We start from the raw sequence: 21525 nt of genomic DNA, 5'->3' as shown, positions 1-21525 counted from the left end.
AAAGATTTTTAATGTAAATGCTTATAATATTGTTAGCAGCTTGCAAATTAAAAATAATGACAATATACGAAAAAGTACAATGTTGTGGTTAGCTGAAACAAAATTGCTGTAACTATGCAAAGAAAATATTGCAGGAAGTGCAGAAAAACCATCACCAAATGTCTCTTCAATTCATTCTTGGATGCAAAAGTTTTAAGAAAATTGTTCAGCACTCGAAATGCTATAGTTACCCATTGACATTAGATGAATCTTTAAGTGCTGAATTTCTTTAAATTTTTATATCCAAACATAAATTGAAGGGATACTTGGTGATATCTTTCTGAAAATCACACAATACTTTCTTGGCACAGAGTGATTTTGTTTTAACCTTTGTAGAGAGGGTTAGGCAGATATGGTGCTATCACGATGTAGTGGAGAATAAACATGGAAAATTTTTAAAGAATTTTTCCACATGTTTTTCTCATTTCCATTTCAGAAAAAAAAAATTTTAAACAGTTATATCTAGTAAAGAAAAAAATCTTTCTTTATTGTCACACAATTCCTTTATATGTGAATTTTTTTTTTGTGATAATTTTTGGCTAAAATTTTTTTGCGGGTATCAATGTCATTCTCCAGTACCACGTGATCGCCCTCGATGGGTATATTTGTCAATCACTGCAGAGTGGTTAACTAACCACAATACACACTATACCTTTTCCTGTTACCATTTTTAATTCTGCAAGCCATTAGCATTGTTATAAATATTTATACTAATGAAAAACTTTCTGAGCTATTCTTTTTTTCTACTGCAAACTGCATTTCAATAAAATGCTATATTTTTGTCTTGTGAATTTGTATAATAAAGATCTTTTGTGGACACCCTATATTATATTCCAAATTGAACCTATTTATCTACGAACCTAAATAATTTTACATTTTGAAAAATCATATCAGTTTTATGTATCAACATAACTTAGATAACTATATATTTTAAAAATGAAATACTTGATAAAATAATTTAATAAATTATTGAGTTATTCAGAAACTCAGAAACTTCATAGTGATTTTTGATAGCCAACAGTTGAGACACTGATTGAAGCAAAAATTATTAGAATTGTATATGAATATTATGAAAAATGACCTTAAGACGTGTCAATTACAAAAAAGCCCATTAAGATTATTCAAATATCATTTAATTTGTTTTGTTTTGAAAATGAATGTGAACAATATGCACTTTCTAAGTTTTTTTTTCTTCTATCGTAAAGGCAAAAATGCTGTACAAACAGCAAAGAAAAATATGTGATGTTTATGATGGGAGTGTTGTAGCAGAATCAACTGTTTGAAAGTGGTTTGCTAAATTTAAAGCGAGTAATTTCAGCCTTAAAGATGCTCCCACAATTAAATATTTTAAAATTGTTATGAATCAAGTAAAGTGCCACTAGGTCTACCAAATTTTGAAGACTTCACAGCTAGACTTTCCACTATGATGTATTTTCTTCCAAGTTTATCTTTAAACTCCATTGAAAGAGGGAGTTTTCATAATTCTACAATTCTCATAATTTGTACATTAGCTTGTACATTATTCCATTCTGGATAATAAAATTTTGTCTTTAAACCTTACATATTCTATGGTAAAATAGTAATTGAATAATCTGAAGTTTTCTCAATTAAGAACTAGTGATGGGAGCAATTAATCAGAATTGGAAAAAAAAAATTTATACTTACATTTTAGAACCAAGTGTAGTCATTGCTGTTTCAATCAAAGGTTCTAAATTATTTAAGTCAACAGTAAAACTGTCACTGATTTTTTCTAAGTGATCCATAGCAAATCTTGCAGCCATTTCAAAACCATCTGCTATTCTAATTGGATGAATGCCCCTATCCAATAACTGCTCAGCCTGCTCTAACAAGGCACCTGCAAGTACTGAATTAAACACACAGATTTATATATAACGATTTTTAAAATAAACATTTATAAAAAATATTTTATTTCAATCAGAAAAATTATTCAAGAAAACTGTACTTTTTGAATAATTTATTCATTAATAAAAAAAAATTTGTGATGTATATTCAAATATATATGCATCTGAAGAAGTGCAAATTATGTCCAATTGCACAAACTAGGCTCAGAGGAAATTTTCATTAAAAAATAATAATATTACAGCAATAGCCATAAAAATGTTAGCCAAAATGCTACACCATTTTATTGTAAGTCTAGACATTAATTGGAGAAATTTGTCAAAATGCCATAATCTCACGTTTTAACTTGTCACCACTGGATAAATTGATATTCTTTTTCTGTCCCACACTTGTTTAGATGTCTGATAAGTCAACTCCCCTCCTGAAAAAATAAGTTCACACTACACAGTAAGCTGTGTGGTGTGAACTCATTTTTTCAGGAGGGGAGTCGACTTATTTATTAATATATACATATTAATAAAAATACCTTAGTATTTTATGTATTTTTGTAAGTTTCAAGTTATGAAAGTTCAGCTAAAAATTAAGATTCCGTGCATTGGTTTACTGGTGACTCATAGTAAACTATCTATATGATATTTTCGTGGGTCTTATTACATAGAATCAGCATGTCAATGTGAACTTTTTGGTGTTGTCTAGAAACTCCAAAATGCTTAACTGAATGGTTAATTAAGCTACCAAGAAATGCTTTCCCAATACAGGTAGCCCTCAGTTTACGCTGATTCACAATAACGCCACTATGCAATTTACCATTTTGCGGTGTAATTCCCCGATTTTCCCTATGCCAGACTGATTTTCATTTCAGTGTTGACGTATTTATNCTCGTTATGATAAAATTAAATTTACATTTTATCATTTTTATTGAAACTTATTATTATTATTCATTTTCATCGGAAAAACATTTCAAAGTGTCGTTTCAATTCTATTTATTTATTGGAGTGCTTGTGGATACACAATATTTTTTGTTTTTCCGTCCTGTGCGTACACGAATAAATCAGAAAGTTTCCAGACGCGTGAGCTGGCCACATACAGTTGTCCATGCGAGAAGTAAGGATTCTCGCATGGACAACATGTGTGGTTAAAAACCAAAGCTGTATTTTTTCCATCTTATTTACCAATAGAGCAGCCCAGATTGGGAATGCATAGGATACATTATATGCAATACAGCCTCAATTATCCGAATCAATTCGAGACTGGGGTGGTTCGGAAAATCGATATTTCAAAAAACCGATTGTCTACGAAAAAATATACGAATTAATTTATCCTATGTTGAAATTTTTCTCCGTTGCGTGTTGCTTCTCGTTGAATTTTCGTCGATGTTGAGCCTAACGAAAATTTTTTTAAGCCTAACGAAGACTATTGTATCGTTAAAAATTATTTTTTTATTTTGTACAAACAAAATAAATATATTGAAAAATATAAAGACAATAAAAAATTATACTTCAGAAGTTAATTTAGTATCAAAAACGTAAAATATTTGAGTAGCCCAAGACAGCTAAAGATTACAGCGCCACAGCACTGGCAAAAATTTAAATTTGTCGACTGGAATTCCTTCAGATAACCGACGCTCTACTGTATTATAGGCCCAGTGTGGACCAGCCTAACTTGATGCTGGAACCATACTTATAATTTTAATTTTAAATTTAATTGTCAACATATTTCATTTGTAATTTCAAAATTTGTTAGCATTGGGCCGTTAAATTAATTACCTTTATAAATTTCAATATTAATTCCTGATATCAAGGGGAATGAATACTGGCTAATATCAATATCAATAAAGATATTAGCCAGTATTCATTTTCTCAACTTCTATATTGGAAAATATCATATCAATAATCAATTATTTATTATTATTAAATTATACAAATTAAAATTTTAAAGAGTTTATAAAATTACTATATCAAAACCACATTCGAGTTAAACAGTTTGATAAATTTGAGTTATATGTCAAATATTGTTTCTTCTAGACAATGACTCATCACACAACAAATGATCTTAAACTAGAACATACAGCCTATTTTCTATTACTAAACACAATGAATATTCCATGTAAACCAATGGATATGGGAATTACTGCTTTCAAATCACTAATGGAAAAAATTTCATGCAGCATTCACTAGATAAAATAAAGAAAAAAAAATCCAATTATTCTTCAATGATAAATTTGTACAATGCTTTCAGAATAAATAATAGTATCTGAGAAATGCCCAAAAACACAAATAAGGCAGTTGCCTTCACACAACACACACAGTTAGATTAAATGCTATTTTAATTATTATTAAACAGTATTTGAATTTAAAATAATAAATTTCAAGTCCCCTACAAAATTACATATAAAAAATTTCAGTCCTAACTGTAACTTTAGACATGTCTAACTATTATAATACTTGTTACAAATTCTGAATAAATGTGCTTTTCTAACTAATTTACTAATTATTTATTAATGAGCAATTTTTAATTCTGAACTACAGTAAGTGAAAATCACTATTGCCAGGAATATATTTTCTAAAAGAATCAAAAATTTTAAATTTAATTTTATTGTTTGTAATCTTCTTCCAAATTTTAAACTAGTTAATTAAAATTTAAATATCTTCTAATACATTTAAAGAAAATATAATACATACCAACTACACCTGTAGTGCCATCTCCTATTTCATCATCCTGTGATTGAGATAGCTGTACCATGAGTTTAGCTATCTGATGTTCAACGTCCATCATTTTCAAAATTGTAGCGCCATCATTAGTAACTGTTACGTCACCATCACATGAAACCATCATTTTATCAAGACCTAAAAAAATGTTCATGTTGTAAAAAATACTTTAAACGACTGACTATAAAATTATTTGACGTAATCACAAATTTTCATTATTTTTGTAATTATTTTTAATCAATAAATACTTCATTCAAGACAGGCTTTTCTCTGCTACAGGGGGAAATACATAAATTAAAGAAGTAAATAATTAAAACAAATATTCAATTTCCATAAAAATTTAAATATTTTAGTACAAATTTTTGACTTATTATGAAAACTTATATCAGTAGAATTTGTAAAAACTTGATTAATAAACTATCATCACAAAAACCATTAATGGTAAAAAAAATAATGTTAGCAAATGTTTTTCTCCATATTAAATGGATATATTCAGGCACTTAACATTCTAAATCCAACAAGAGATGGAATTTTTTTTACAATTTCTGTCAGTTTTTGGTTTTTGTGATGATAGTTTATTCCAGTTAACCAGTTTTTACAAGTTGTTATTTTTAAACTTGATTAATAACAAATCTTTCTCTCATTGATTGCAAAACTAACATTCTTTTAAAATGTAATAGATATTAAAGTTATTATTTTTACACAACCTATTCCATTGAGATTTATCAAATTGTAAATATTTATAAAATTAGTCTCTTTAGTTGAATATTACTGTAATATTTAGATTAATTATAGCTTATTCTGTGGGGGATAGAAAGGATATCACTATACTAAGGATAAAATACTGTTGATCATTCAATATTGATGCTGTAAAAAAATATTCATTGAAATTCCATGATTTAAATTCCAATTATCATTATCCTCAAAGATTTATAAAGCAATTCCATATAATTTTAGTATATTGTGAATATTACTTAGCCAGGTTTTGGCAAAAGATCTCTTCTGTTATACCAGTAACATTGATATTCCAAAATTGTTACAATAATCTGGTTATCTACCTCTACTATTCTCATATACAGTATTTTCCCAGAATAACTGGCATGCTGCATAAAAACCAGGGAGACCAGAATGCCAGTTAAACTGTGACTAAAATATAAAATTAATCAAATCTAACAAAACTAGTTGTTAAATGAACATTACAGAAAACATTCTTCTGCATACAATAAAATAACAAAATTGTAATTTGACTGACTTGAAATCAGGAAGTGATTTTTATTTACAAGACAAAAAAGAATTAACAACTTATTGACAGCAGTAGTAGTGGCAAGTCAATGTGGGCTACACTAACCATCTACCCTGACCTTGAAAATAACACCTTCCTCTCAAATTTCACACAAAACCCATGTTAATCTGTGTAAGCTGAGATAATTTACAGTTTCTTAAATTTAATATGTTTATTTCTCCATTTTTGAATCAACAATAAAATGCACATAAAAAAAAAACACTTTCAAAATTCCATCAGTCTTGTGGTCAAAGTAAGTTTTGACAAGTTTACAAGTGGAACTCATACAACACTTGTGTATCATGGATATAGTGATCTCACTGTAGTATAGTGTTATAGCACTATATACAGTAGAGCGTCATTTATCCGAATCAATTGGGGACTGGGGTTGTTCGGATAACTTATTTTTCGGATAACCAATTATGTACGAAAAAATATATTAATTTATCCTGTGTTGAAATTTTTCTCCGTTGCATGTCGCTTTGCGTTGAATTTTCGTCAATGTTAAGCCTAACGAAGACTATTGTATCGTTAAAAATTATTTTTTTATTTTGTACAAACAAAATAAATATATTGAAAAATATAAAGACAATAAAAAATTATACTTCAGAAGTTAATTTAGTATCAAAAACGTAAAATATTTGAGTAGCCCAAGACAGCTAAAGATTACAGCGCCACAGCACTGGCAAAAATTTAAATTTGTCGACTGGAATTCCTTCAGATAACCGACGCTCTACTGTATTATAGGCCCAGTGTGGACCAGCCTAACTTGATGCTGGAACCATACTTATAATTTTAATTTTAAATTTAATTGTCAACATATTTCATTTGTAATTTCAAAATTTGTTAGCATTGGGCCGTTAAATTAATTACCTTTATAAATTTCAATATTAATTCCTGATATCAAGGGGAATGAATACTGGCTAATATCAATATCAATAAAGATATTAGCCAGTATTCATTTTCTCAACTTCTATATTGGAAAATATCATATCAATAATCAATTATTTATTATTATTAAACACCACTATTTTACATCAGAAGGCACTTAAATAGCAAAAAATTATTAATTAAAAATTTAATAATTTTTATTAATAACTGATTTATAAATAGAAATAGAAAAACTCACAATTTGGGTGCAAAAAAAGGAAAAGTGTCAAAAAGTGCTCAGTGGTAAAACAAGAGGAAACAAGGAACTAATACATCCTTTAACTCAGTGTTTCTCAACCTCTAACGAATCATCGCCCCCTTCACTACAAAATTCCAATGCCGAGAGACAAGGCTAATGCCAAATTCGTACTGCATCGAATAGACTAGTGACTATATAATGTTATTTGTTTAATTTTTGTACGATATAACAAATAAAATATCTAATTATTCTTAATTCAATGTTTTACTATATCGCCCAGAAAATTGTTTTTTCACCCCCCAAAATATAAATTGTTACTAATCGCCCCCCTGAACATGGAAAAACGTCCACATGGAAGTGATATCATCCCCGTTGAGAAACACTGCTCCAACTGATTGTAAAGTAAATAAAAAAACTATCCTGTGATACTTTGGAACAGTCTCTCATACAAATTATGGATAGAGGGTGCACATTAACTTCTCAACATGTTAATTTATTATATGAAAATGTTAATCATTATTAGCTATTTCATGAAATGGTAAGAAAAGTGAAATATTTACCTTTAGGACCAAGGGAAGTTCTAAGTGTTCCTGCAACACTTCGACCAGCCAAAATATGGGACTACAATGTAAAAACAAAGTATTAAAAAAATAAAAACATTCAAAACAATTATTTGTTACAAATGCTTAAAATTTGTTAATTGATTCTATATGCAAAATATTAGTTATTTTCTCTATATTTTTGAAAATCTATGTAAAACTATTGAAACTTTAAACAATTTATTAAACTACAGTAGAGCATTGATTATCCGACCCACGATTAACCGTCACCTCGGTTAACCAACCGCGTTATAGTCGGCAAATTCAAATGTCCGCTAGTGATGTGGCGCTACAATATTTGGCTATGTCTTGGCTACTTTAATAGTATTTTTACGTGTTTTAGCTGGCAACAGTGGATCAACCATGAAAGGGAGCCAGTATTTAAACGAGGCTTAATTTTCTAATTTTTAACAATACAATAGCGACGATTATTATTTTAAAAAAAATTTGATAGGCTTAACATGGAGGAAAATTCAACGTGAAGTAGGTTAATAGCAATATACTAATTACATGGGATATAATAATATACTACACTAATAATGGATTTTTTCATACTTTTCGGTTATCCGACTTTTCAATTATCCGACCAACCCCAGTCCCCAATTGAGTCGGATAATCGATGCTTTACTGTAATTAGCATTCAGTAAAGTAGACATTATGCAGAGAATAAGTGAACAACTTTAATGAATCTGCAAAATATTCATGCAATGCTTATCAAGCATTGCATGAATATTCAAATAACATTTTTATTCTTTTTTTTTGGTATATTTTTGACAAGACTATGTCTTGTTTATAAAATTTTCCTGCGTGTTTATGTTACCAGCTTAGAGGTATGAAGGAGTACATGTCGAGAGTTGATATTTGGCACAGAGTATTAGGTGCCCAAATAATTTGTGCATAAAAAAATCTAGACTTGTAGGTAGTTAGGGGACCGAGTACTGAGTCAAAATAAAATACAAAATGGCAACCCTCTTCTACAAACAGGCACCTCACCCCACCGAAGTCAGGGCCCTTAGTCTCGAGTTTTTCGTGTTACAACTCCCAACGTGTTGAAGGTGTCACGTGGTACCATCTCACACTCTGACGTCAAATCGGTAGTCTCCAGTTATAACTCACATGCTTTCCCATCTCACCATGCGAGTTGCTACTCACGTTGAGTCGAGCATGTGAGATCGCTACACGAAAGTGAAAATGGCTGACAAATACGCTATTCTGATGGCAATCGAAGCGTTAGAAATAGCCGAAAGAGTTGTTTAAGATGTCAACGAATTTTTCGAACACGAGTAGATGCCATTTCTTTTTATGTCAAGTCATCACTAATAAAAAATTTTAATTCATAATTGATAAAATTATATAGCAAATTTTTCCAAAAATAAAAAGTATCTTATTCATCGACAAAAAGAATTATAATGATAGTAAATTATATGTATAAATTATTAAGAGCATAGACACTATATTAAGATTATTTATTAATCATTAGTGTTAAGTTCTGATTAATAAATAATCTTAATAAACAAAACAATTTAATACGAGATCAAGGAAGAAAACTATATGAAAAAAGGATTAAATTAAAATACTTTTTCCATTACACGGCGGATTTTTTAGCTCCAATACATAATTAGAACTAATTCTCTCCACAAATCAAATTGTCTTTTTCTTGTAAATTCGTTGTCGAATTTTATATTGTTCGTTTTCTTATTATTTTCTATATATGTTACTAATACTTCTTTTTGTTCTTCGTTTCTTTTTTAAAATAAAATATTGGAGGTTTCCATTTTGCTATAGGACAAAACTTTTAACTATAACACGTGTAAACTAATTCACGTTGATTTGTTTACAACTTGTTACAGTAAAGTTGATTGGTCGAATCAGTATAGTCGCAAACCCAGATGCATTGTAAATAATCCCATCATGCTTAACGATACACGTAAACAAGTGAATATGACCTACTTCCGCTCGCCTTTCGAGCTCGCTCGATGGGTCTAACTCGAGACTACCGATTATGTGAGTCACAGTAACACGAGTGAGTTCGATGACGTCAATTTGAGTACAACACGAAAAACTCGAGACTAAGGGCCCAGGTGGGGGAGAGTACCACCCACAGTCATTCTAAGAAGTGAATTCTGACCTTAGGACTGAACACGTAGTTTCTTCTGTTAAATAAAATTTGTAATCTGATTTTGTAAATTTGGGAGTGCTTCAAATATAACGTTAAAACGATTTTATGCTGTTACAAGTGGTTTTTTTTTTTAACATTATCTAGTATAGTAAAATCGTGAAACCGGTAAAAATTTGACATGTAGGGCAGAGGGCACCACTGTGTGACCTTTTCCCTCTGACCTCACTTTGCTCCTGAACTCCAACGAGGAGAGACATCTTTTCACTTTACGTTAGTTAACCTTTCGAGTCGACAGCCATGATGATCTTGGATTTGTATTATATCTCGACACTATTGTAAATATTGCGTAGTAGATCCAAATAAAGTAAATTATTTGCCTGGGTCATTTCTCAGTTAATTTTTACTGGCAGAACAAAAGACATGGACATCATGGACAAGGTAAGACATGCCATGTATAAATTTTAGCCGTGCTGCTAAAGACGTTATATTAGTGTTGTCGTTACATCCGATGACGTTATAATTGGGTTAAACTGTATATTGTTTGTGCAAAATTTAAAAAAATAATTTCGGATGATACAATAGCCATGATTATTTTTTTCAAAAACAGGAAATTTTTGTTAGGCATCAACAAAAATTCAACCTGGACCGACACACAACGGAAAGAAATTTCAACATGGATAGGTTAATTTCACTGAAAATGCATCGTGATCAACCTCGTGGATGTGGCCAGTGAAGTTTCAATGATTGCGCTCAAAACCAGCAACATCAAAGAAGATTGGAGAATGAGAATGAGACCCACTTGAGCATCAAAATGATTCCACTTAGTAGTGAGTCTCCGAGACATAGTCTTGTCCCAAATACGACTTTGCCGTTTTACTTGTTCTGTTTCTTCTTATCTTTCCCTTTTCATTAGTGATGGGACAATACCAAAATTTCTCCTGATTGTGCTGAAAACACCCAATTCCAATATGATTCTTTTGAATACTTTCTAAAGTTTATTTTTCTTTAAAAAACTTAATGATTTACATTATGAGCATGGTGCATTCATTAATTAATAAACATCAAGCTTAAGAATGGAAAACCGATTGGGAAATACAGAATCAATCTTTCAAAAGAAACCAAAAGTTCTCCATTTATATGTAAATATGCATACTTTTATTGTGTACTACAAAACAAATTTGTAATCTTATTTTGGATAAAGTCAATAATGCAACACTACCTCCAAAGAAATTACGACTTATTAAATTCCTTTTACTCAAAGAACTATCCCATTGTGTCACTTAGGGTCGCCATCTTTGAAGAGGGAAGGTAAACGAGAAGATACACTTCTTGCAATCAGCAAGCCTTGTAAATGCTGTTATTCCATCATATTGAAACTAAATAAGATTTGACAAATGATGCAACAAGCCAAACAAATATCATCAAAAGTTCTGAATTCATTCACTTAAGCCAGATTTTTCTAAATGTATAATTGCACAAACTTTTTTGAAGAAAGAAGAATCAAACAAATGCCTAGACTGATTCATCTTAAAAAATAAATTTTTTAAAACTCAAAACAAAAGTAAATCTAGCACACATAATTAGTTTTACTTAGAATCACACAAATTGCATTTGTTTTACACTTTTATATAAGCTAAAACTAATTCAGCTTAAACAACACCTCAATTAGTTTTTCAGCAACACTTTAATTCATTTAAACAGATGTTTTTACTCCTTTTCATATGTCTGCATCAGGTTTAACAAGATCTGAACTAAGGCAGTTGGAATCTTCTTGTTAAACCTGACATAGACCTATGAAAAGAGGTCCAAAAGGTTTGTTTAAAGAAATTAAAGTATTGTTAAAAAAATATTTAAGGTTTTGTTCAAGCATTTTATCATTATAAGTAAACATACTAAATATTAAAAATAATTTTATATAATATTTTTTCAATTAAAATATAATTTTGTTTATATTTTAAATGATTTTGCCGACACTTAAATATTTTTGTCGACTTCCAGCCTTGATTTGAAATTGCCAATGGCAACCCTAATGTCACCCTAGCTCCCCTAAAATAGAGACCGTACTGACTGAGTGCAATTTCTCATTGCTCTGACTACACGAAAGAAAAGTCCAATGTAACAGACATCACCTTGTGTATGGGGCATCACATGCTCTCTGCTTTGTTAACATGAAAGCTTCTGATAAACTAATACAGTAATACATCAGTTTTTGTTGATTTTTTCCGAGAAAAATTTGTTTTGGTTTTCGTCAGTTGCCTTGGATTTCGTTGGTGTGTCCACGTGATCTCACTGCTAATTTTGCAAAAACAAAGGATGACCCACGCATTTTCCTGCTCAGTGTGATGTTGTTTCTCATTGTGTGAGCATTACTTCGCTTATCTAGCCAAACAATTCCATTCTTTTCCTTTCCTTTTAGCTCCATCATGGAACCAAAGAAAGTTTCCAGAGCCAGCAGCCCTTCGAATGCCATGTTAAATGCTCATGTATTCTTTACATTAGTCTTTTATATTCATTTTATATTAATTTCTTATTGTTTTTAGTATTAAAAACAATAAGAAATTAAACCATTACATTCACCAACATTGGCAATTTGTGCTGAAAAAATTGAAATATATAAGAGCAGGTTACATGATGCATGCATTAATTCTAGAGATTCGGACGGGTTGCCTTTGGCCTGGAAATACTTAATCAAACGATTAGAGAGCTCTTAATTTAATGCCTTGATTTTAGTATTTTTGCATATTCTTGCATTTTATTGAATTTCATATAATGTATTATTAAATAACGTTTTAATATTTAATTATCCTATGCATATATTTATATACATATTTTGTTATTTATAAGAATAATTTTTATTTTATTTTATTTTTCTTTATCTAAATATATAAAATTACTTGTCCTGACTGACTGACTGGGTGATTCATCATCGCTCAGAGCAAACGGCTGAACCTAAAGAGGTGAAATTTGGTACAGTTAAGGTATGTCATGAAAACGCACACTAAGAAGGGATTTTTTGAAATTCCCCCGCGGGGGAAGAGGGAGAGGATTAAGGCTTAACCGGAAAAAAGGCTTCTACTGTACTATTTTAGATGCGATTTTTTGTTTTTATCTGCGCTGTGGTAGGGTATGCCATGAGAATGCACACTAAGAAGAGATTTTTCGAAATTCCCCGCGGGGGGAGAGGGAAAGGATTAAGGCTTAACTGGAAAAATGGCTTCTACTGCACTATTTTAGATGCGATTTTTTCTTTTTATCTGCATTGTGGTAGGGTATGCCATGAGAATGCACACTAAGAAGAGATTTTTCGAAATTCCCCGCAGGGGAGAGGAAGAGGATTAAGGCTTAACCAGAAGAACGGCTTCTACTGTACTATTTTAGATGCGATTTTTTGTTTTCAACTACGTTTAGTCTTCATTGAGTACTTAGGTGTATTAAACTGATAACATTTCAGACATTGTTATAAATATTTTTATCTATTTCGATTTTAAAAATGTTTGAACCGTTTTAAATTCGAATTTGTTATCGTATATTGGTTCGATTATAGAACGATTGTAAACATTCCAGAAAATTGATCAAATTGAAAATAGTTCGTTTGATTCTCGACAATTCTCTTCAGCGGTAGATGTTATATGACAATTACTATGGTTATTGAAATATTGAATGTAAATGGGGTTTGCTTGCAAAACCTCTGCAGATGAAGTCGCAGGTAACAGCTAGTACATGTACACACACACACACATATATCCAGGGTGGCCAAGCTCTTTGATAGTCCGAGCCATTTTTCAAAATTTGAAATTTTTCGCGAGCCGCAATTAAATACGTATTAAAAAGGTATGCAAAAAATTCCAGAATACAAATTATATCCGTAGCAAGAGTAATACAAATTATTTCCTCCAGAGCACAATGTCAACTGTCCGTTGCAATGACAGTTTACAAATTCAAAATCAGTCTGGAATAGGTCGATAACAGACAATTACGCCACTGTTTATGTTCATTCACGCAGTTTTCGATGAGTCATATCATTCTTAACTTGGACGGAAATGAAATTTGTTACAACGTTGCACTTAGTCTTTCATATTTGTTGTTAGTAATTTAAAAGACATTTTGAAACACATACGGAACAATAATAATTTTTTAAAATATAACAACACAAAAATGAAAAGGGAACTCGGGTACATCTATTGAGAGCCACAAATAATCCTTCAAAGAGCCGCAGGTTGGCCACTCCTGATATATATATATACATACATATACCTGATATACATATATATATATATGCCAAGTAAATTAAACTTCACTCTGACACCGGTGATGAAATAGTAAATACAGAACCTGTTACCGGTGTAATTTTGCGTGAAAAAATCTTCCTTTCACAAACGTTTTTGAGCTGTCCAGATAATCTTCCTCAGGTGTAGAAAAAATTCCGACGGAACACTTTCAAAAATGGAACGTAGAGATTTAAATAAAAAACAATTCTAAAAATAAAACGCAGATGTTTAAACAAAAAATATGAAACTCTCATAACGAACGATCATTAAGATGGTTATGCGCATTCCTGCGCTGATGTTGATATTTATAGATCGTTGTTTATGAGAGCCTGCCACGCTATAGAAAGATTAATCTCATCCTTCTGATTTATACATGTGGTCAGGTGGTTAGCCTTGCAGATGGATATAGCTTTCCGCCATTTTAGATGTTCCAGGTGGGGCGTAGTGTCGATGATGTCAGCTTTGTCGAACTACGGTTCTATATCGGGATCGGATGCAAAGGTGGTTAGGGCCGTGGTGTACCGCCCATGCCGAAGGTCTGCTTGATGCTCTTGTACTCTGGTGTTTAAAGATCGCCCAGTCACCTTTAACCCATATGTTAAAGCGATATACGCTGAGAAGATCGCCAGAAAACAACAATTACAAATAGCCTATAGAAGATGCCCAACAATCTACAACATCCTCAGAAATGGAAAAGGCAGTCCAGTTCATAGCAGGCTTCCTGGCATGTACTCTATCCCGCTGAAAAATAACAGATGTAACGAGAGCCTTGTCTACATCGGCTCAACCAAGCGATCTTTAAACAACAGAGTACAAGAGCATCAAGCAGACCTTCGGCATGGGCGGTACACCACGGCCCTAACCACCTTTGCATCTGATCCTGATATAGAACAGGAGTTCGACAAAGCTGACATCATCGACACTACGCCCCACCTGGAACATCTAAAATGGCGGGAAGCTATATCCATCTGCAAGGCTAACACCTAACCACATGTATAAATCGGAAGGATGAGATTAATCTTTCTATAGCGTGGCAGGCCCTCATAAACAACGATCTATAAATATCAACATCAGCGCACGAATGCGCATGACCATCTTAATGATCGTTCATTATGCGAGTTTCATATTTTTTGTTTAAACATCTGCGTTTTATTTTTAGATTCGTTTTTTATTTAAATATCTACGTTCCATTTTTGGAAGTGTTCCGTCGGAATTTTTTCTACACCTGAGGAAGAGCTATCTGGACAGCTCAAAAACGTTTGTGAAAGGAAGATTTTTTCACGCAAAATTACACCGGTAACAGGTTCCGTATTTAATATATATATGCCATTCGTTATTTTTATTTGTATTTAAATTTTTGTTCTATTTTATTTATATTCGAATATTCTTAGCCTGATGATGGCCATCAGATTTGGCTGAAAACGTTTGCTTTTTCATTAAATTTCGCAGCAAATTAAGGTGTTGTGTTTTTTTGATTTACATACTGCTGAGTGAGCATACCTCAATTTTAAATTGTATTGTTTCTTTTTATTTAGTGAATGTTTTGAAATTATTTAGTATGCAATTGATTTGGCTATTCTGTAATTCTTTTACATAGACCTATGAAAAGGGGTCCAAAAGGTTTGTTTAAAGAAATTTAAGGTTTTTAGGATATTTAAATAATATTTAATATTACAAATTTACAGTTATCTTGTTATAACTTATAACACATAGTTATATTAAAAAAAAGAAACATTTTAATGAAATTAACTGTAAATAACAAAAATACAACAACAAAAAGCACTATTGTCTATAACAGTGTTTTTCAACCTTCTTGAATACATGACCCCTTTACAAGTTAAAAAATTCTGGCGACCCCCCCAGGGCCATATTAAAACTATGTCAGTGATTTTAAAAACTACAGTATTTAATTTTCTTTCTGTTGACACCTAAATATCGATCAAAAAACCAATTGTACTGTGGAAAAAAGTTGCAAGAGCCCTGGAGGCAAGTGTGCCTCGCGCTGCCCACGCAGCAACATACACTCACTTTCTTTTGTTTCCGTCAGTTGTCCAAGTGTGCCAAAAAGTACAGACGTGATTGTATTGTCTTTGTGTTTTGCTCTACACGAGCATAAAATGGATAAGTTTTTCAAAAGATTGTAGCCTTCCATATCTGGTACAAGTGGTAGTGATGGAAGTGAATCAAAACCGGAAAAAAAAAAAAAAAGACATTATGACGAGAATTACTTGAAACACGGGTTTACTGTCATGAATAATAAAACTCAATGTATAATTTGCGGCAATGTATTATCACACAAGAGTATGAAACCATCAAAGCTTATGCGTCACCACTCAACCAAACATTCCAGAGAAGCTCACTGAAATTGTAGTAGTTTTCTTTTATTGTAGTGTAGGACCTACAAACACTTGTCTTTTTCTTTTACCTGCAACCCCCATGTAAGGCTTTGCAACCCCCTGGGGGTCACGACCCACAGGTTGAAAAACACTAGTCTATAACTAGCATTTAGGCTAGTTAGACAAATGTGGATGCTCTATTTTGAAAATCCACAGTAAGCTGTATGTTAGGCCATATACATCTGGCTTGAAAGGCTTAAATTACATAAATGGATATCATACTTTGTGCACATATAGCAAGTTTGACAGTTCTCAACGAATCTGTTTTATATTGCTAAAATTATGGCAAATTTACATTCTCCAGCCATTGTGAGTGAGTGGCTTTTATATCAAACCAGAGAAACCCTATTACTTCATAGAAACCATTACATACTTTTTTGACAAAGGAAGCCTTAATTTTCTGACTAAAGTAAACAAAGCTCAATATTTTTGTATCCACTCATACCTCTTACCTAAATTATAGCAATAAAAGCTTAAAGTACAGTGAAACCTCACATAACGAGCAAAACAAATTGTAAAAAAATGACTCACTTAACAATCAATGTTTTGCATAATGAGTGACGAGAAGAGGGGAAGTCCTGGATTGTGTGCACGCTCCATTAGTCTGTGTCTAGCACTTGTTCCACTAACATCTTACTGTCGCTTGTGATCACACATTTTTCCAAACTTGTGTTCACACATATTACATATAAACATCAACGACAACCGTAGCCTGTTATACAATAAACATACCAATGTGCCAAATTCTTGGGCTATGTAAATGCTGTAATTAAATATTAGAAATTAATTGACTAGAGGTGGCAGTTATGCTGCCATCTTCTATTAAATTTAATGACCAATTCCACATTAAATTTTAGAAATGTCTAAATTAAAAATTAATTATTTATAATTATTAAATTTAATACAAAATGAAAGCATAACTGTCTACCTCTAGTCAAATTAATTAATTTCTAATATTTAATTATAGCCTTTACATAGCCCAAAAATTTGGCATATTGCTTGGCAGTTTATGAGACATTTTTTCAAATTTTTTGTTTTCTGCAAATTGAATGCACATTCCAGATTAGTTCATTCCACACTAGAAGAAAAGATAATGATGATTTGTGTTCCTTAACCTGTCCTATGTTGTTCCCGAAAATATTCGTGTTGACCTCATTGACCTGCATGGGCAATCCTGAATATTTTCGTGTTTACATCGGAACGTTTTTGATACTAGATGTCGCTATGCGTCACAATTTTTATATTAAAACGATCTTTTAAACTATAATTTATTTTGTTTCCATATTATTCAATATATTTATTTTGTTTGTGAAACATAAAAAAATAATTTTTTACGATACAGTAAACATGATTATTATTAAAAAAAAACAAAAATTTTAGGCTTAACACCATTGGCATAGCCAGAGTTTTGTTATGGGGGGACCTAGTAGAGGCCAGCCTGACACAAAATTGAATTATTTCAAATTATTCTTCATTAAAATGAAATTTCCATAGGAATCGACAATAACTTAACACACATATAATATGAAACTTCCTTTAATCATACTTTCTCGTAACAATAATATCAAACTCTTGCAATGCCTTAACCCGTAGAGACTAAACTGTACATAGAGATTAGAGTTACACTTTTCACATTGGACACAGAAAGCCATTGACCCCTTTTTTTATTTTTTAGGGGTCAGAATTTCTCAACTTTTCTATCACTTCACCACATTGTGAGGATATAAGGAATTATCGCGGATCCATTCGAGCAATTATTTGAAGTTAAGTCCAATATTCAAAGATTAATCGTGGGTTGTATGTTGGCTATGCCTGATCTAGACTTTCAGTGGGTACACTACATCCAATTAAATTAGCTTCAGCTTCTTATTTCTTTTTGCAAATCGGCTCAACACTTTTTGGCTGTAGTTTTCAGGGGAAGGGCACCAGGTTAACTGGGGGGGGGGGGCATGCCCACCCATGCCCCTTCCTGGCTACGCCCAAGCTTAACACCGACAAAAATTCAACATGGCATCACAGGCAACAAATAAAAATTTCAACATCGAATAGGTTAACAATATACATTGTATAATTTTCTTTGAATAAACGTTATACATAAAACATTTGAGTATTTTCTTTTGGCATGGAACACATTATTATATTTTACATTAATTAAAATTTATATGGGAAAAATTGTTTCGCTTAACGAGTGTTTTGCATTATGAGTAAGATTCTGGAACAAATTATGCTCGTTAAGCAAGGTTCCACTGTACATTTATAGAATAATTTTTTTTAAATACATTAATTTAAAATGCTTGGTCATGTTTTTTGAGACTGGAATGAAGAATGGCAGAGTGAGGCCACCTCCACAATAAACATCACTACAATGCATCTACATCAGGGGTGTCCAACCTTTTTGTTTCTCTGGGCCACATTGGAAGAAGTCAAGGAGTTTTGGGTCACAAGTATATATACCAGGGGTGGCCAACCTGCGGCTTGCAAGCCACATGTGGCTCTTTGAAGGATTATTTGTGGCTCTCGATAAATGTACCCGAGTTCCCTTTTCATTTTTGTGTTATTATATTTTCGTATGTGTTTCAAAATGTCTTTTAAATTACTAACAACAACGTTGTAACAAATTTCATTTCTGTCCAAGTTTTAAGAATGATATGAGTCATCGAAAACTGCGCGAACGAACATAAACAGTGGCGTAATCGTCCGTTATCGACTGACTCCAGACCAAATTTGAATTTGTAAACTGTCATTGCAATGGACAGTTGACATTGTGCTCTGGAGGAAACAATTTGTATCACTCTTGCTACGGATATAATTTATAATCTGGAATTTTTTGCATACCTTTTTAATACGTATTTAATTGCAGCTCGCAAAAAATTTCAAATTTTGAAAAATGGCTCGAACTATCAAGGAGCTTGGCCACCCCGGATATATACGCACTTGTGGCCCAATATACAAGTATATTCAAGGATTAACATGTCTAGATTATAATAGTAAGTATTAAAACTTTATCACAAAAAAGGATATTTTAAAAAATTACTTCTACAAACACTTTCAATTTTTACTTATAAATAGATAAATTCATTTATTCTAAAAGAGACAAATAAAAATTTAGTTGAAAAACACAAATATTTGTTTTATTTGAGTCTCTAATTAATAAAAAGCGACAAAACACCATTTTAAAGTGCATTTTTTATTCAACTAATATATTTATAAATAATTTGTAGCCCAAAAAGTAGCCAAGTGCCAAATGATATTTTTTACATCAAATTAAAAAATAGTAGCCACATTTAGTGCAATGTAGCCAAATCTTACAATGCTGGAATACTAAATAAAGCTGGAGTTGTGACTCAAAAGGATTATACAGCCAAATGCAGGTAAAGGAGAGAAAGGACAAAAGTTAAAGTGAGAAAGGTTGGAAAATTAAGGCTCAATATTTGCATAACAGAAAATCTATTTAACCTTTCTCACTACTTTTTATCTTTTGTCCTTTCCCCAAATTTGGGTCTATAATCCTTAGAGTTACAACTCCAGCTTTATTTAGTAATCCTTCCTCATTCACACACCTCCAAGTATTTGAAAATATTTCCTTTCCACTCAAAAATAAAATATGAATAAAGGTTTACGGCTTTGTGAAACTTTTTTTTGAGTTTATGCCATTGAAATAAATAAATAATAAAAAAATTAAAACATTTGTTGGTTTTGTTTACATGTTTATTGGGCCGCATGCGACCCACAAGCTGGACACCCCTGATCTACACCAAATGTGATTAAATTCTACACTTAGTTGTTTGAGGACATACCTAAGGTGGGATGGGGGCAACTTTAAGTATGTCTTCAAAGTTTCATCCTTCTGTCTTGATAGATGATGTCAAACTTTCAGCACTAATCAAGTTTATGTTTCAGTACATTTTTTTAATGTGTTGGTGAATGGAATTGTCCATCATATATAAACTTATATAATATGTATGCATTATATTGCCCTTTGGTATAACCTGTTCTTTCAGGACTTTTTGTTTTCAAAATCATCTAGAACTATCCCAAACAATTCTGTCTGGTGCAATGTAATGAATGTCATCATAAATCATTGACAACTACCATATCACTTTGATCTATATCTGAGTTGGTCACAGAGAAAAGCTGATGTCCACAAAAGCATCATACTTCTGTGTGATACATTGTGACCATGATCACAGTTGCAAAGTCTCTCTCTTAACACAAAAGCGCTGTGTATTAGTAACATCAGCACTGTCTCCTAAACTCGAAGTTTTTTGCATTTTCATAGTCACTGGATTTTCAGGCACACGAAAATAATTGTCACCACCATCTTAAAAATTAATTTCTCCACTATACAATTCATTGTCAGGAATATTCTACAATTCTTTGATAGTGTTTTTTATTTGTAAGAAGTGCCATTTTTGCAACCAAACAGCTATACACGTTAAGTTAATCCTTTGAGGCTTCCTGACCTTGAGGAACTTCAGAATTTCCTATCGCCCACAAACAAAGAAAACCTCTCAGTAGAGGGTGGGGCAGCTTGCCCCGGGCGCCACTTGCAGAGGGGAGCCAAATGGTTTCCAAGAAAAACAAAATTTGTTTCTGGAGGGGGAGGGGGCGCCAATATAGTGTCGCGGCCTGGGCGCCAGTTATGTTCGCTACGTCATTGTGTTTATTATTACACCACTGATGTTTATTGGCAACAAATTCTATTAAAACTCGCGGGCAGTGGTGATATTCGAAATATTTAACAAAGGGTTCGCTAACAGAAAATTTTTCCTTAACAATTTTTTTTCGCTCAAATGGTGCATTAGCAACATTAGCGCAAAAACTGACCTTAAGGTATCCATATAAATAAAAAAGATGCGTTCGCAAAATTAAGTCAGTTAAAATTCAACATTGTTTATGCCAGAACTATATGTTTTTTGATAAATAATAAAAAAGAGTATTCAAAATGGTTTATTTTGTACATATTTTAATATTTTTCATTCAAAATATTTTATAAACATAAAAATTGGCTTTTTTTTAATCAGAAAAAGTCATAGGGAAAGCAGTTAAACAAGAAAAACTTTTCTAAATCATTTATTTTATCGTTAGGTATTATTATAATAATAGACAGATGTCATCGTCTCTC

General features: G+C 31.8%; 1 protein-coding gene across 1 annotated transcript in view; it reads right to left on the bottom strand.

The window, feature by feature from the left end:
* The window catches only part of LOC111636713 (T-complex protein 1 subunit epsilon-like), a 48999-nt gene that overhangs the window by 19185 nt on the left and 8289 nt on the right, over positions 1-21525 (bottom strand). The window contains exons 2-4 of the mRNA XM_023382017.1: positions 7579-7639; positions 4581-4745; positions 1705-1903 (exon numbers count right to left, since the gene is read on the bottom strand). Of these exons, the coding sequence (XP_023237785.1) occupies positions 1705-1903; positions 4581-4745; positions 7579-7639 (425 nt within the window). The remainder of the gene's footprint in view (positions 1-1704; positions 1904-4580; positions 4746-7578; positions 7640-21525) is intronic.

This window comes from Centruroides sculpturatus, unplaced genomic scaffold (genome assembly GCF_000671375.1).
Source record: "Centruroides sculpturatus isolate CEXI.00-Female unplaced genomic scaffold, Cexi_2.0 scaffold977, whole genome shotgun sequence".
Classification (NCBI taxonomy): domain Eukaryota; kingdom Metazoa; phylum Arthropoda; class Arachnida; order Scorpiones; family Buthidae; genus Centruroides; species Centruroides sculpturatus.
This window is presented reverse-complemented; position numbering and strand designations above follow the sequence as displayed.